The sequence below is a fragment of the Atractosteus spatula genome, chromosome 24 (genome assembly GCF_055471065.1).
Source record: "Atractosteus spatula isolate fAtrSpa1 chromosome 24, fAtrSpa1.hap1, whole genome shotgun sequence".
NCBI lineage: Eukaryota > Metazoa > Chordata > Actinopteri > Semionotiformes > Lepisosteidae > Atractosteus > Atractosteus spatula.
Genome location: NC_142729.1, coordinates 3,289,001 through 3,305,491, shown reverse-complemented (window position 1 = coordinate 3,305,491; position 16,491 = coordinate 3,289,001). Strand labels below are relative to the sequence as shown.

At 36.5% G+C, this 16,491-nt stretch overlaps 1 protein-coding gene across 1 annotated transcript in view; it reads right to left on the bottom strand.

The window, feature by feature from the left end:
• LOC148815784 (E3 ubiquitin-protein ligase rnf213-alpha-like) overlaps positions 1–16,491 on the bottom strand; it is a 186,014-nt gene that overhangs the window by 84,863 nt on the left and 84,660 nt on the right. The window contains exons 31-41 of the mRNA XM_088904872.1: positions 15,912–16,048; positions 15,727–15,825; positions 14,435–14,550; positions 13,125–13,250; positions 12,376–12,422; positions 10,097–10,238; positions 9,012–9,156; positions 8,154–8,330; positions 6,989–7,122; positions 5,702–5,868; positions 4,823–5,023 (exon numbers count right to left, since the gene is read on the bottom strand). Coding sequence (XP_088760998.1) covers positions 4,823–5,023; positions 5,702–5,868; positions 6,989–7,122; positions 8,154–8,330; positions 9,012–9,156; positions 10,097–10,238; positions 12,376–12,422; positions 13,125–13,250; positions 14,435–14,550; positions 15,727–15,825; positions 15,912–16,048 — 1,491 coding nt within the window. The remainder of the gene's footprint in view (positions 1–4,822; positions 5,024–5,701; positions 5,869–6,988; positions 7,123–8,153; positions 8,331–9,011; positions 9,157–10,096; positions 10,239–12,375; positions 12,423–13,124; positions 13,251–14,434; positions 14,551–15,726; positions 15,826–15,911; positions 16,049–16,491) is intronic.

Below are 16,491 nucleotides of genomic sequence, written 5' to 3'. Positions count from 1 at the left end.
TATTTTTATATGTTTTTATTTTGTTGGTGTTTTGTTAATGTTCAGTGCTGTTTATTGTGCATAAGTGCACTTGTGTAGCTTCATAAAATGTGATTTCAATATGAACATTTATTATTTTTTAATTGCAAACTGTATAAAGGATTCCACACAAATATCAACATCTATTATATAATCATACTCCCATAAGTATGATAATGCTTTAACTGCTACCCTGAAATGCCAGATTATCATGTTATTGTCATAACTGTTAACCTGAAACTTATTCATGGAAATGTGCCTTTTGTCTCCTGAGTATATGCTGTGCTTTGTAGAAATATTCAGCTTCACTCAGTAAGTGGGGAGCTAAGCCTATCCTGGCAATTAACGGGCATAAGGCGGGGTACATTCTGGATTGGACGACTGCTCATTGCAGGCTAGACACACAGACACAACACACTCACACCTAGGGCCAATTTTCCAAGAAGCCAATACACCCACCAGCATGTTTTTGCATTGTGGGAGGAAACCAGAGCACCCAGGGAAAACCCACGTGAACACAAGTAGAACACAAACCCTTGCAGATAGCATCTCAAGGCCTGGAATTGAAACCAGGACCCCAGTGCCTTACTATATTCACCCTCACAAGTCAATATTCGGTGAAAAACATTGGCAGCAATTTATTATATTATGGCTGTTAGCCTTTTTGGATGAGTCTTGATGAACTTTGCACACCACAATGGAGCAATGTAGTTTGTTTTCATTACAAATATGTTACTGTGTAGTAAAGTTTGTTGTGGATCACAGATGAATAGCATTTTTAATATTGTTACAGCTTTGGGGGACTTAAAAGTGTATCTTAGATTTTAGATAAAGTGTGTGACACTGCGGAGAGTAAACACTTCTAACTTCAAAGGAGAGAGGATGTTTGCTGAGGTCTGGGGGGTTGTCCCTTGAGCAGAAACAATAGTAAAGGTTAGTTGTGGATTAATGGTTGGCAAGGAGCAGGACAGAAACAGACAATATAGGATGACATTAAGGGCACAAAAAAAGAGAGAAGGGAGGAGGAAGAAGAAAGAAACAAGGAGAGCAGGGGGAAGAGAGAAGAGTCCAGAAGAGTTGGGACTTGAAGCTTTTGCCAGGTGAGAGCCCCTACTTCTTGATCATCCAAACCAAACCTGACTACAGCTAAGTATTTGAACCTCATTAGAGAGATCCTGCTATTGTGTGTTTTTAGGGAACTTAGGTTTCCTGGGTAAAAGATACCTCAGTTAGAAACATCTTTCCTGATGAGGGTGTATTTTCTTCTTCTTCTTCGCATTTTCCCACTTATGTGGGGTCTGCTTTTTTGCACCGATTTTTCCACTTCGTATGGTCTGCAATGTCTCGACAGGTGATTTTGACAGCGTAAATGGTCGTCCACGGGGCCGGTGGCCTTCCACATTCAATTCGAGGGCGGTCTTTGCCATTGATGTGTCATTGCTGTGGAGCACATGTCCGTACCATTGCGAGCGCGATTCCCTCATTTTCTCAGTGACTGGGGTGAGTTTGAGTGTTATTCGCACCTCTTCATTCATGACATGGTCTAGTCTTATCAAGCCGAGGGTCCATCGCAGCATCTTCATTTCCATCGTGTGGAGTGCCTGTTCATGTTTCTTTGTCGTTGGCCAGCATTCAGTTCCGTATAGGGCCACCGGTCTAACCACTGAGCGGTAGACTGGATTTTAGGCGCAAAGGGATCTTCTTGTCGCACAGTACTCCAGTGACCTGCCGCCACTTCATCCAAGCGTCGCTGACTCGCGTGTTGGCGTCTTGGAGGGTAGTGCAGTCGGAGTTGACACATGGAACTGGGTCACTTTGTTCAGTTGGACCCCACCAGCTGTGATTGTGCCATCGGTTTGATCACCGCATTACAGGTACTCCAACTTCTTGATGTTCAGTTTTATCCCGAATTGTTCAAGGCGCGTCTTCCACTCCTGTACTTGCTGTTCGAGGCCGTGTTGCATTTCACTTGCTATCATAGCATCGTCGGCATACAATAGCGTCCATGGATGCCTCATTTAGTTATCTTTGATCACCGTATCCATGCAAAGTATGAAGAGCAGAGGAAACAAGGCTGAGCATTGGTGGATGCCAACATTGATCGGGAAGGTGTCTGAGGTTCCAGGTGCGCAACATACTGAGCTAGTGGCCTTTTGGTACAGGAGCTTTGTCCAACTGACATAGGCTTCGGGGACGTGGTGCTGTCGCAGCGTCATCCAGATGAGATTGTGCGGTACCCAGTCGAATGCCTTTTCCCGGTCGAGAAATGCCATGTGGATCATTTTCCTCTTTTCGTGGTGCCTTTCCATCAGTAGGCAGGCTGCGTATATGGCATCTGTTGTTCCGCAGTTTTTCACAAAGCCGCATTGGTTTGGCGAGAAAACAATGTTGGTTCTTAGTCTTGCATCCAACACATGCTCGAAAATCTTCATTGTATGGCACAGCAGCCGGATCGGCCTGTAATTGGAGCAGTCATTAACATTGCCTTTGCCTTTCCAAATTGGCACTGTGATTCTGGTTTGCCACATTTCCGGGGGTGCCTTGTCCTCATTGATCTTGTTGAAGAGGTCTGGGAGCCATGCTGCTCCTTGTGCTCCAAGGAGCTTCCATACTTTGGCTGGGATGTCGTCTGGGCCAGTTGCTTTGCCACTTTTCATCTTGTTGATGGCAGTGGTTACTTCTGCGATTGTGATGGTGGGTACTGGGCCGGAGATGGTATCAGCTGCTGGTAGTGGAGGATGCGGAAATTCCTTGTTGCATATTTTCTCGAAGTAGTCCTTTCAGAGCCGGAGGATGTCTTTTGCAGCATCTGCCCATTTTCATCTTTGATGTTGATGACGTGTCCTAGGTCTTGTGTGGCACGGTCGCGTGTGCGATCAAGTTTGTAGATCTTGTTTGCCCCACCAGGCGTATCCAGTTGGTCATAGAGGTCCCGGTAGTTTTGCAGTCACCACGGTTCGCTTTGCAGTGGATTTCAGTGCACGGTATCATACAAGATAGTCTGGGCATTTTGTCTGCTGCCAGGTCTTGTAGGCGTCCTTTTTTGCCTCGGGGTGTATATAGGCTCCCATAGGCTCCCATTTATTTTGTGGCATCCAGGGTGCAGAGAGAGATATAACTGAAGGTTGCATTGTATTTAGTTAGAAGGCAGCTCACCTCTTGTGTGGCCTCTATAGACATATTAAGAGTTTAATGCTTAGTAGCAGTCTGGGGTTTTCTGGGTGATCAGAATGTTAGGCCTCTTGTTACGACCCCAAGTCTCTAGGGGTAAAGGGGTGTAACATTTAGGATAATTTTTGGGAGCAGGTGGGTTCTGGTGAGGGACTAGGAAGCGTGATAACAAGGGTCGGTGCAAAAGTGATGATTTTAAGTTGAATAAGTAACTGGTTTGTAATTGGATACAATAACACACAGGGTAAGGGAACTAGAGTGGTGCCAAAGAAAATAAAATAACAAACAAAATGGAGCTGGCTAAGAAAGTGAGGGAAAGCTAACCTGACTACAAAAGAAAACCCGAAACACACGGTCTTCGGCGTCTTCAACACACTAGCTAACCTCCACTGACTACCCAAAACCATACAAAACAAATGGCAGTTAAGAATCAACTATGTGTGTGCAAAATGTACCCAACAACCTAAACTAACTCTATACACAAAAGTTCACACAAATACATAAGTGAACTACGAATACACACAAAAGTAGCCAAGTAACAGGGTACAAAAACACACAGAGGTTGATACAATAACAAGTTTGGGCAAGGTAATGGCAAAACAAGGATAACACAAACAAACGAAAGTACAAAGAGACGAATAGAAACCAACAAAACAACAAAGCCGAAGCTATATGAAAACACACACACACAAAGCAAAACAAAACAAACCAACAAAGCCAAAGCAAGAACCAGAAGCGAAGCGAAAACCAAACGGGACCAAAGTCAAATGAAAGGCCTCTTCCTTCTGAAAGCCTCCATGTTTTATACTGAATAAGATGAGTTGTGATTGGTCGAGAAGCTAATTGAAGATGATGTCATACGGAAACAGTGGTGTAATGATGGACCAATGGGGGAGAGAGAACAATCAAAGTCAAAAGTGTGGAACATAACAACAAACACACATAGACCACGCACTGTGACATAGCACCCCCACCCAAAAAACAAACATCTAATATTTGGACAAAGCGAGAAACAAAAAACAAACAAACAATAGGCTATACTCTGCCCCTTGCCACCTCTGAAACACCTTGTCTGTAAATACTGTATATAATGTAACTTTATGTTTGTAGTTTGTTGCAATAAATATTTGTTTTACCTAAGTGTGCCAAGTGTGCATGGACTATTACCCCTCTCAACAAAGATGTGCCAGAGAATAAAGAATTTTGGTTATACCATCCCCTTGGGTATTGCGGGAAACCACTTACAAGTTGGGGGTTATGAACAATTATTTCACTGATTGACTAAACCGCTCGGTCAATTTAAAACTGATTTTCACCAGTTTCGTAACCCCGATTTGTAACAATAAGTTGGTACAGATTCAAATTAGTACAAGGATCACTTTTAGATCTTTTGCCAATGTTGTTTAAGTTGGAATTGAATAGAAAGGCTGTGGTGATGTACCTGTCTTGTTCTTTGGAATAATGGACAATAATGAGATTGCACTGATGGAAATTCAGAAAAGATTATAACAGACATTGGTTCTATTCATGTCATTGGCAAACACATTTGCTGTAATATTTTGTTGACAATTTCAGAAAGTAAAGACACTTTGAAGTATTGCAGCATGATGTGTTTCATGATTATCAGACTCACCTCTGATGATTTCCAGTCTCCTTTTCTTAACTCTAGGCGTAATTGTACACAGTTGTGACACAAGTCGGCGAATACATGATGGTTGGTTCGTAGATAGTCATAGGTAATGTGTAGCCAATACAGAGGTGTGCTGGAGGGGTCATTCTGAGTCAGCTCATAATACAGTCTTTTAGTAGTTTTGACAAGAGCATTAGAAAATGTCTGAAAATAGATGGAGGAAATATTGTTGCTATTTGAAAATGTGCCCTTTTCACATTTTGGACAAACATAATTTAGGTTTATCATAATTAAGGTTTAACCATGTACAAACTCTTCTGTTTAAGTAGTTTTGTTTGCATTTAAAAAATTAGGTGAATGTGTAAAATGGTTCATTAAGTAAGGTATAATACTGTTATTGATTTTCACTTGTCTAAATTTTGCATTAGTTTTTTTCTCTATTCCTGCAAATTGAGAGTGTTTAACAAAATAATAAAATTTAATGTTTTATTATAAACTGTGTAATTAAGTCAAATTTAAGAGAATTTCAGGCAGAAATTTGGTTTCATGACAAGAAACAAAAAACAAATGTAAACTATTCTTTATAAAGCTATGTATAATGGTTGGCCAATATAATGTGACCTTATTTTCCTCTATAACAGATCATGCATAATATGAAAACAAAACCTGTGTGTTAAAAATATACTTGGGAGTTTTGAATCATGAACCATCCTATATTGTACCATACCTAAAGACATCTGTTTACTGTACATAACTGTCCATATCCAATTAAGATTTACTTTTGTATAAAACAGAAAACTAAGGCTATTGCTGGGAAGTTAGGTTAATAATTATCAGTTTTAAGAGCATTAATGTTGATTATAATGTAACGTTGATTTTTACCTGGTATATTTGAGGTTCTTGTCCAGGGAGGGACATTTTAATGAAATCTTCAGCATACATGATGAATAATCCTGTTGCTGCATTAATGTCCTTTATCCAGGAGAAGTCTGCTTTAATCAAGTTCTCAAAACGATCTACAGAATCCATCTGTGGTGTTAAGGAATGCCCTTTCAAAAAACATTTAACAAGGGGTTATGAATGTTGAAAATATTGTTTCCTATTCAAAAAACATTTTTTAAAATATCGTTGTGCCTATTAGAAACATATCCAGCCTATTAATAACAAGAACATATGCCATTAAGTTTTACAAAAAAATCAATTACAGAAGACACAATTCCATGTTTACAATCAACGTTTTGTCAATAGATTGGAAACACATCACTTCATAAGAAATACGTATAATGTTTTACTAACTTAAACCTGAATACAAAATACTTCAAATTTCCTCCCTATTAGACAGTCAGTGAATAGTGAGTATGTTTAGATTTAAAATGGATAAAGGTCTTGAATTACCGCTGGAGATTCCACACCAAAATACATTTTCATACATTTCTTGAATATAATAAGATTATAATCCAATTATATTTCAGAGTGCTTTTCAATAAACCTGAAGAAAGACAACAAAAATGTTTCTGGAAAAATAAAAATATTTATTTTTTCAACCAAAATTATGATTTTAGCAAAATGTAATGTTAAATAATATGAAAGAAGGAAGGATTTCTAAATATTGATTTCATGATTTCACATAAATGATGGTTGTAATGTGCACTCAATGGAAAACAAGTAAACATAGTAAACAAACTGTGATTTATTTAAGAAAGGTAACTTTTTACAACAGCAATCATTTGTAAGACATGAGTTACAAATTTGCCCTTCAAATAAGCTCAAATCTCTAATGCCCCTCTAATCTCTAATAACCAACATGTACCAACTAGGTACACAAGGCATTTCATGGCACTCAGTATACTATCTTTCTATACTAATGGAGCTATACATGTTTTACATGTGTTTATTTCTTAAGTGTTACATTATGAGATTGTAAATCAGCTATCTGAAATAAATTATTTACTGTAAAGTAATGAGGTAAACTATTTTATAACATTACAAATACAGAACAAAAATGTGTTTTGAAACATACAATTTACAGACTTACAGTAATTTTCCATGTTTGTTTCTGTATTTAGAAGTGACTGAAAAGTAATAATAAGATAAACACACCTTTATACTATACACCTCCATATCTAGTATTGCATTTTACTGCATCTAAAAAATTAGAATCTTTCATACCTTGATGTTCTGCCACAGATCTCCAGATCTTATCAAGTTTTTCTTTTAAAATCCAGCTAAAAGGGAAGCTGCACTTTGAAAATGTTTCTTGGCCATCTACTGAAGAGAAAACAGCAGTCTGAATCCCAGCTTGCCTAAAAGACAATAAAAGTGTGTTTAATTAATATTCAAGTTATTAATTGTTACAGGGTGGTGTGGTGGACCTGTGGCTAAGGATCTGCGGCTGAGGCTGGAAGGTTGCCGGTTTGTATTCCGCAGCTGGCAGAGGAATCCTACTCTGTTGGGCCCCTGAGCAAGGCCCTTTACCCCAACTGCTCTGGGGGCACCAAATAAATGGCTGACCCTGTGCTCTGACCCCAAGCTTCTCTCCCTGTCTCTGTGTCTCATGGAGAGCAAGTTGGGGTATGTGAAAAGACAAATTCCTAACACAAGTAATTGTATATGGCCAATAAAGTTCTATAAATAAATCTTATCTAAGTATAAATTGTTTCAGTTTCTCATGGAGCTGTCCATGTCAGTTTAATCTACTAGAGGGCAACTTACACTTTTCAGAGAAATAAATGTAGGCATGTGCATGAGGATAGGGCAGAGGAATCTTATGTACTGTAACAGTTTAATGTGAGGTTTTTCTATACATTTCTCTATTTATTGTTAGTAGACCAGTTTTTTTCATTTAGACCGACAGAGTTGACACAATTGGTGTCTGAAGTTGGTTGCTGAAGGTTCAGTGCTCTTCTGTTGATTTTAAAAAGTAGCAATGACAATACGGTTAAATTGTAAAGGTATTTCCCAAAGTCTAAGGCAGGCAAATTTATTTCATTAAACTATTGAGAGAAGCACTGTTGGTGTGCCCACTCTGCAATGAGCCAGATCTTAACTGGAGAAGGAGGGGGTAACTCTTGGATGAGACAACTATGCAAGTTTAAGATACAAATCTGGGTAGGTTCACTACATATTATTAGTGGAGGAGAACCAGCCACTGGCTAACTATAATGAAATGAAATAAGTGCTGTATGTATGTTTCACAGTCTGTCAGTAAATAAATTGTACAGTATTTTCACTGTATGGAAAAATGAAAAAATGGAACAGGACTAAACCTTACTAAAAAACATAGATACATAAAATACAAGAAAATATTGGACAGTATAATGCAATGAAGACTTACATAGGAATGGGTGCAATTCTCAGAAGATTCTCATCTTGAAAAATTCTGAACCAAACTTCAGTTTTTTGGGAGGAATGCCCACAAAGATGGTCTAAGTTGTCATCTCCATCAATCACTGCTAAGATCTGAGCCAAGGCGGAAGCCACATAGTCTTCAAGATGAACCCACAGCATGTGCCTAACAAACCATAATAGATTGTTTTCATTGCATTGTCTACAGCATTTTAACATGAAACATGCCTGCAATTAAGAATGATGACTAGTAGGATGAATGGCAGGAGTAACAATACAATACAACTAAATTGGAATTATTGGCCAAGAAATTCCTCGTAAAATTAGAAAACTGTTATTAGTTATTACTAATACTGTTATTCTTAATTTAACCTTATGCCATACTGAGTACCTTTATAACATTTTGATAATAATCTTATTCATAATATGATAATTTTAGCACTAAAATTTGGTAGTAAGTGCACGGTTTGTGGAAGGTATTTATAGTTTATCATGAAGCTGTGACTCTATAAACATTGGCAATGTTTGTCTCCTATTGTGGAAATGTGCTTTAACGGAAAACATTCAGTATGGGCGCTCATTTATGAAAAGAGGAAATATTAAACAAATTTCACACGATTAATGCATATGAAGAAATTGATAACCTGTGATAAGTGTTACTGATGCATTCACATTGAATTAGGAACTATAATTTTTGAGATTCTGATTGAAATATTTTTTTTACCACCAAAATCACAACTGACAAGAATGGAGGACACTACTCATTGGTCAGCAAGTTGTTGCACAGTCAATCAATACCTTCATGAGAAAAGCAAGATTTTCCTCAATGCCCCTGTGAAGACCTCACCTAAATGAGCCTCCTTCCACCACATAGTTATCAGCCCTGGCTTGACAAACTGCCCAGTTTTCCTTTTCTTTCTTCTTCTCTTCTTGCTCCCGAAGTAAAAGCAGCATGCGATGTTGAAGTAGCTTCATAAAGTCTGTAGAGACATCTGCAAATCACGTTTTTCAAAATATTATTAATAATATTAATAATGTTAATAATAATATTGTTATCCCTAATAATAAAGCATTATTGTAGCATTTATACATGTCCACAGGAGTTTGGAACATGAAGGAGATGGAATTATTACTCAGAACACATTTGTTACTCAGTAGTCTGGTCAAATTCCAATAACATTGAAATGAGCCAATGAATATAAAGGTAGATAATACTTAATACTTCGGTGTTAACTCATCTAGCTGAAGAAATTACTGCACTTGATGAATGATTTGCCCATAGTGAAAGCAAAGTTGTCATTTGCATAGGTTTATCAACTTAAGCTGTTCTGAAAGATGTTTTCATTGATGTGTATTTCTGCTATATAATAGTAAATTGAGGTATTTTCTTGATGTTAGTTGGGAAAATGTCATCTACATATATTTACATGTGTGCACAGTACTTTCTTTTCAATATTTAAGAAGTTGTTTATTTATGTTTGTATAATTGGTGTAGATGTGTAGATAAACAGTTTGTCTTTCTGTTTTATACTGATTCTGTAGTAATTGTAACCAGGGAGTTTAGTTAAAAATATTTTAATGCACAATTAAATATGTATTTTTCTCTCAATTTGGAATGACTAACTATTATTCAATTCTTTTCATATTACAAATTCAGCCTGACAAAGACCAAGAGATAGTGAAAGGACAAGAAATATTGCCCATCCAGGAAGCACTGATTATGACCCTCCAAGATACATTGTACTGTAGTTATACCTGGTACCTACATGTATGTCCTATAAGGCTTATTTTACTCGAAGGGGCATGTTTTAGAAGGCCACAACAGAAGCACAAAATCTTATTTTCAGATTTTATTTAGGCAAATTAGAAAATAATTTACCTAATGAAATACAGTAGAATGTTATGAAAGCTTTTAAAAAGCACAAATCTTACCAGGATTTTTATGGCACAACAAATCAACTATAATTTTTATCCTTATTGTAGCTCTGTCAGTGTTGTCTTTCATGTCTCTTAGCCACATGGCCCCTTTCTGCATGGACTGTTTTATCAGGGCCTGTATGTCAATCAACTTTTCCTTCAAAAACAAGAAAAATATGTTTAGAAAACAAAATAGCAAACCCCAAAGTCCCAGGACAAAAGTAAAAACAGTAATTCTTAACAATACCTCTTCTACAATTTCAAGTTTATTTAATCATAATCATAATTGCCTTGGTATTTAACAGAATTATTATAAAGTACCATAGCTTAGTACTATGACAAGACAATTCTATTCCCATGATGTTTTTTGTATCATGACTAACCTGCTGTTGTATTACAATATAAAAACAATCGTTTGCTACAGTACTGTTCTACGAGTCGCTATTATGGCAGGATTATGATACTATACAGGCTCTCCAATAAAAAATGACTGTTCTATTTTTAGTTGCTGTGACTCTTATTGTCTTGTAGCATAATTATCCCTATTGTGTTTTCTACTGTGTTGAATTTGCTTATTGGCTTAAAAAAACATATACTTTCATGTTGTTAAGAACACAACTCCATTTGATGCTGTGATTAGTGAATAGCTGGACATGAGAGAATGATTTTGAAAGGAGAAGAAATGATGCAGGAAAGAATAAAGAAAGCTATTATATTAATGACTGTGTTCTGATAGCAGCTATGGGAGTGCAAGAGAGAAAGGAGCAAGAATTGATGATTTTGGTGAAATTCAGTTTGACAACTAATAAAGGAAACAACAGGAAGAGCGGAAGAGAGAAGAATGTCTAGAGGTATCTACATATTTAATAAGCAAGACCATATCTAGACAGCGTACATTAGTAATCAACAGTGTGAATCACTGGCTCACTTAAAGGTGTAGCACATCTGTGTTCACTAACATGATACGGTGTCAACATATTGATAAGCTGTTCTCTGGTTACTGGCAATTGTAAAAATAACCTTTCTTCCCTCCTTTAACTTAAAGAATTCTGTGAAGAAAGAATGTGGAACAGCTCAAGACTGGAGAGCAAGCCTGGAAGTCAGAGGAACATAGCAGGATCATCTTTTTCATCAGGCTGACATACAATGTTTTTCCATCTTCTTCGTGTTAATGGTGTAGCTGAATGCTGCAAGAAACAGTGGAACCCAAGTGATAGAGCTCAGAGGTTTACGTAGGTTTATGGAAAAGCCTGAAGGTGGACTGGCCTAAGCTTGCCAAGAGCAGCAGAGGGTCCAGTGAGGAGAGTGATGGCCTACTGAAGAACAATCATGGAAGGGCACCTTGGGTAGATTTAGGGATTGGATTCACTGTTAAGGATTTAAGAAGAGTAGAGACTCAGTAGAATGATGCAGGTTTGCTTATGCGCACTGTGAAGCTGTGCAGTGAGTTGTACTTCCACAGGTACAGGGGGAGGACCTCAATCACTTGTGGGATTATCACATTCTGCCAGGGCAAGCTAAGCATGTGAGCCCTCACCAGCATGGCACTTGGTATCTCAACATTTAGGAAGTGGACAGTCAGTGATACTCATATCTGGCTAATATGTAACAAATTCTAACTGAATGTAAAAAAAATGGGTCATGGATTCTAAGACCAAATGCTTAGGTGTTTCCCTGGAGGGCAGCAGTAACAAAGTGAAAAAAAAATCAATATGATATCAACATCATAGGAACATCCAGCAACAAAGGGTAATAGATCAACATCTTGCCTGGGACAGCTTTAAATAGCTTATAACTGGAATATTCTAAGGATATAAGTATACCTGGCTCTTCTGGTCAAGTTAACAGTGCCTTTGGAGGATACTCTATGTTGAAATTATGAAAGGTAGAATAGCATGGAAGGAAATGTGGGATGGAAGTGAGATGTCTGGACTTTGATGAAAAAGTCCCCCAAGCTCCATGACCATGTTAAACAGGAACATTGGATTTAATGGACAGCAATGGCACTGACTGTAGCAATAGAGAGAAGCAGCAACTGGTTCTAGCTGAGGTGAAAGGGATCTGGACAGACACAGCAACAGGAGTATATAAAAGGAAAAGAACACTGATTAGTGTTTGGCTGATTTAGTTATACAGTATATGGCTGAGTTGGGAGTATGATAAAGTGGGGTGAAGGTTCTAAAAGTTTACAAGTTTGATTGAATTTGGAAAATGTTTTATTTTTATTAAAAGAGGCCTTCTGGCTTTTCTATTTTAGCTTATATACTGTATATTTTGTTTTATTTTATACTTACATATTTCTTCTGGTTCTGGTTCAGTGGGATCTCACAGTCATTTCCTTCTGTGAATAAAAAATGTGATGATTTATTCATGTCAGTAAAGCTCAAGCTGTATTTCACAAACATAATTAAATGTAATCTTGAACTTGCTTTTTTGGCAGTTTTTCTTGCACTGACATGTGAATTGGAGACTTAATAAAAAAAAAGAACACCTGAAAACTGTTTTTACAAAAGGGCATTCAGACCACTCTGCTCAGTTGTTTGCTAGTAGCCTGTAAACCTCAAGACCACATGATATAATTTCTTGAAAGATGCCAGGCATTTGCTCCAATAACTTGGCTGGGTAGCCTGATTCATACACACCGTGATATTTTTCAACATGCACATCTTTCAGGATGGTGGGTGTTTAGAACAGGCTATATATGTATAAGTTCAAGTAGGTGGCTGCGTCAGCATGTGTAGACTGCAAAGGAACACGTAAAGGTTTATTCCATGCTTCCAAGAGAAGAAACTGTTTTCGGCTGTGGAGTCTTCTTCAGGTTTAACATCTGAAGAAGGCTGAAGAAGGTATCACCACACCTGAAGAAGGCTCCACAGCCGAAAAGTTGTGTTTCTTTTCTTCTCTTTCCAACATGGAATAAACCTTTACTTGTTCCTATATATGTACTGTATATACATATTATAATAAAATAATTATGTTTATGCAAATTGATGCAATCCCTTAGAATAAGAAAATTATTACACTTAAGACACCAAGAATGTACCTTTTAGAGTAGCATAAAAGCTTTCTTCCAAAATCTCAGGTCTGGTCATATTTGCCAACACTCCAATATTTGCTGGAAAGACTTGAGGAAGGATTAATTCATCCAAATGCAACGGAATCCAGTCAGCTATATAAAGAAAAGAGACAACCATAATTAAATGTATTCTAAATTATCTCAGGCATAGATGTGTGTGATGGATCTGTCTTAATCATGTTATCACTAATGCAAAGGGATTTTTCTGACCATGTCAGTATTTCTACCTGTAGTTCAGTCGTTATCCTACAGGTGTCCTTGTAGCACTCATTGAAATAATTAATTGATTAAAAATGCAATTATGAAAGCATAAGGAAAATGAAAACTGAAAGTCCAAATGCATTAAAAAGTATTTCATTGAGTGAAGGAGCGTAATAATATCCACCTGGTGTACTGTACAAAGACGTATTTAACTTGTTTTGAAAAATCTGCAATGTACAATTGAACTATGCTCAAAAGGTTGAGTGAGCCAAGATTACAAAAAAATAAATTGGTATCACTAAAATATACAAAACGAAAGAGTGTAATTGCCACTTGGAGAGGGGAAAGAGACCTCTACATAAAAAGGCAAGGAATGGCTGGAACTATGGCATGTTGCAGTTTTAATGATTTGACCAAGACTTTGTTCTGTGCTTCCATGACCATGGAAACACTTATTCATTTCAAAATACAATTACATGCTTTTTAGTTTTAACTGACACAGCACATACACAGCATGGACACAATAAAACAAACTTTGTTTTAAAATCTACATTGAAGTGGTTGGAAAAATTACTTCTTTATCCTGAACCAATTAGAATAGAAAACATATTTCATTGGTGATGAATATGAATCTAAGGCTGACAAACAGAAAAGCTATGCAAATGAAAATGGTTGTAGAAAGGACAGTGGACAGTGGATTTATTTTGAATTCAATTATTGAATATATTATTTAAAATAAGCAATTATTTCCTAAATTAACAGAAAAGGCTAAAATAAAAGGCTTTTCATTTATCAATTCCATAGATGCTGAAATATATTTCTGATTGATTCACATTCTCCTTTGAGTATCCATTTTGTAGGAAGGGAGATTTAATTCTGAGTTAATAAATAATAAATCTGTTAATTGATGTTTTAACTTTGATTTTCTTATGCTTTTACCAGGACTGTGCAAGAAAATATAAAGAATTCATGTCCCCTCATATTTTACCTATTATTTCATTTATTGGGTACATTAGGTACAACTACTTCCCCTGTTTTGAATCACCGCTTTTATGTAACTTAGGAAGGTTCCTTACCACCACTGAATGCTGTGTAATTGCATCCACCTGCAATTCGGTGCAGTCTTGTTAGCAGTGCAACATCCAAAGCACCATCGTTCTCCAGTTTCTTTTTTATATCAGTAACACAGTACCTAAAGAATAAAGTAATTCTGTCATTTCATTTTCTGTCATATTATCATGGTACATCAATGCATGTATTTTTTTTCTGAAATAAGTTGAAAATGTTGACCAACTCAATGATAATAAAAACTTCCAATGGGATACTGTAACAGCATGAAATCATAGGAATTATATATTTTGCTTTCTCCTAGATTTAAAATATTATAAATATATTTAGTCAGTAGGATGTTACAGAAAGTATCCTATTACAAATCACAAAAATACTTATTGGCACATGTGATTCTGGATCATGCCAAACTATATTACATCAATATTACCCTCACACCTGAAGAAGGCTTCACAACTGAAACGTTGTGTTTTCTCTCTTCTCTTTTCAGCATGGAATAAACTATTACTTGTTCCTTATATTACATCAATGTAATTTTTAGAGGTGTAGTTACTAAATGTGACTTAAGTAAGAGTTAACAATGAGTCTAACATGCTCAAGAAATACATGAATTAACAGAACACTGTAATTTATAAAGAACTGAGACTTCACCTGATATCCTTCCTGTGGACTCCACAGGTGTGTGTAAACCTTATTCAGATGAATTAGCAAATAAATGCTAATCAGATAAAGAGGTTAGAAAATGGATAGATGGGTAGTATTTCTAAATATGTTTGTGCCTGGTTTGTTCCTATACAGTATATTGAGATTTGCTCACATAAATATTTCATGTCCTAAGCATTGATTATTAATAAAATAAATAATCAATAGAACACTTCAGTGAGATGAACTGGGAGAATGTGTAATGTCTAAAGCTCAGGAAAATGCTTGTCTAGGCTTTATGTCAGAAAAGGGATGGACAGTATCTGTAACTGGGGTATAGCTTGTCACAGATGTACAGCTTGTATTGCTTCTGTCATTGACCACACCTTGTTACAGAAGGCCCTATGTTGATCAACCCATTAATGACAAATGCTCATCAACAAAACTAATTTTCCTTTGTAATGTCTGTGAAATAAATGTTTTGTCCTCGATAACTTTGTGAATTTGTTTTATGTATAGCATAAGTTATCATTCTTCTGTTTAAATACTAATTTCAAAGCACTACAAGATATTTAATTGTTATTTCCATTTTAAACCATGTTTAAAATTGTTTAAGACTTGTACAGTATTTAAATTCACTGCAATCCACATCTTTTACCTGACACAGGAAAGTAGGTGCTGGCTTCTAGTCGATTCCTCAAAGTAAGACTGCAGGATAAGGAGCTTGCGTCCCACCGCAGGCAAGCTGAAGAATTCACTGTTGGAAAAAAAGAGTATTTGAAAATATTTATTATTTATATTATGAATGTGCTCCTCTAAAACAAAAACAAAGATAGTCTGTACCTTAGCTTCTGGCGGAAATCCTGCTCCGTGTCAAACTGACTGAGGCGAAGGAGGAGTGATTCTGTATTTTCGATGTCTAACTCTTTGTTTATTAGCTTTACATCAGTTTGATTCAATAATCGTGAATATGTCGATATCTGTAAAAGTTAAAAAAATAATATAAAACTATTAGTGATGAAAGGGAACAACTGTTCTTCCTATAAATACATATTTATAAATATATTTTGTTTGAATCCAGACAAGGATGTCATATCCATTGTTATCCCTTTTCACAAGTTTACTATGATGTACTTTACAGTATGTTGTACAACTGTGTTCAAAAGGATTGATGTGCTCCATCATAACATGGTGAAAATGAAACATTGATCCAGATTCAAATTCAAAGCATTATTTTAAGCACAGGCTTATCCAGCTTATGTCAACGATTCTTGGGTATATTTATATCTGTTCTCTGAGTAATTAAAGCCAGAACTGTAAATTTTAACCATTCTTTAGTTCGTTTTGATGTGATCTTTAAATCACAGATATTTTAGAACAGATCATTTAGATCATTTACAATTTAAAGTGAGTTTTCCAATGA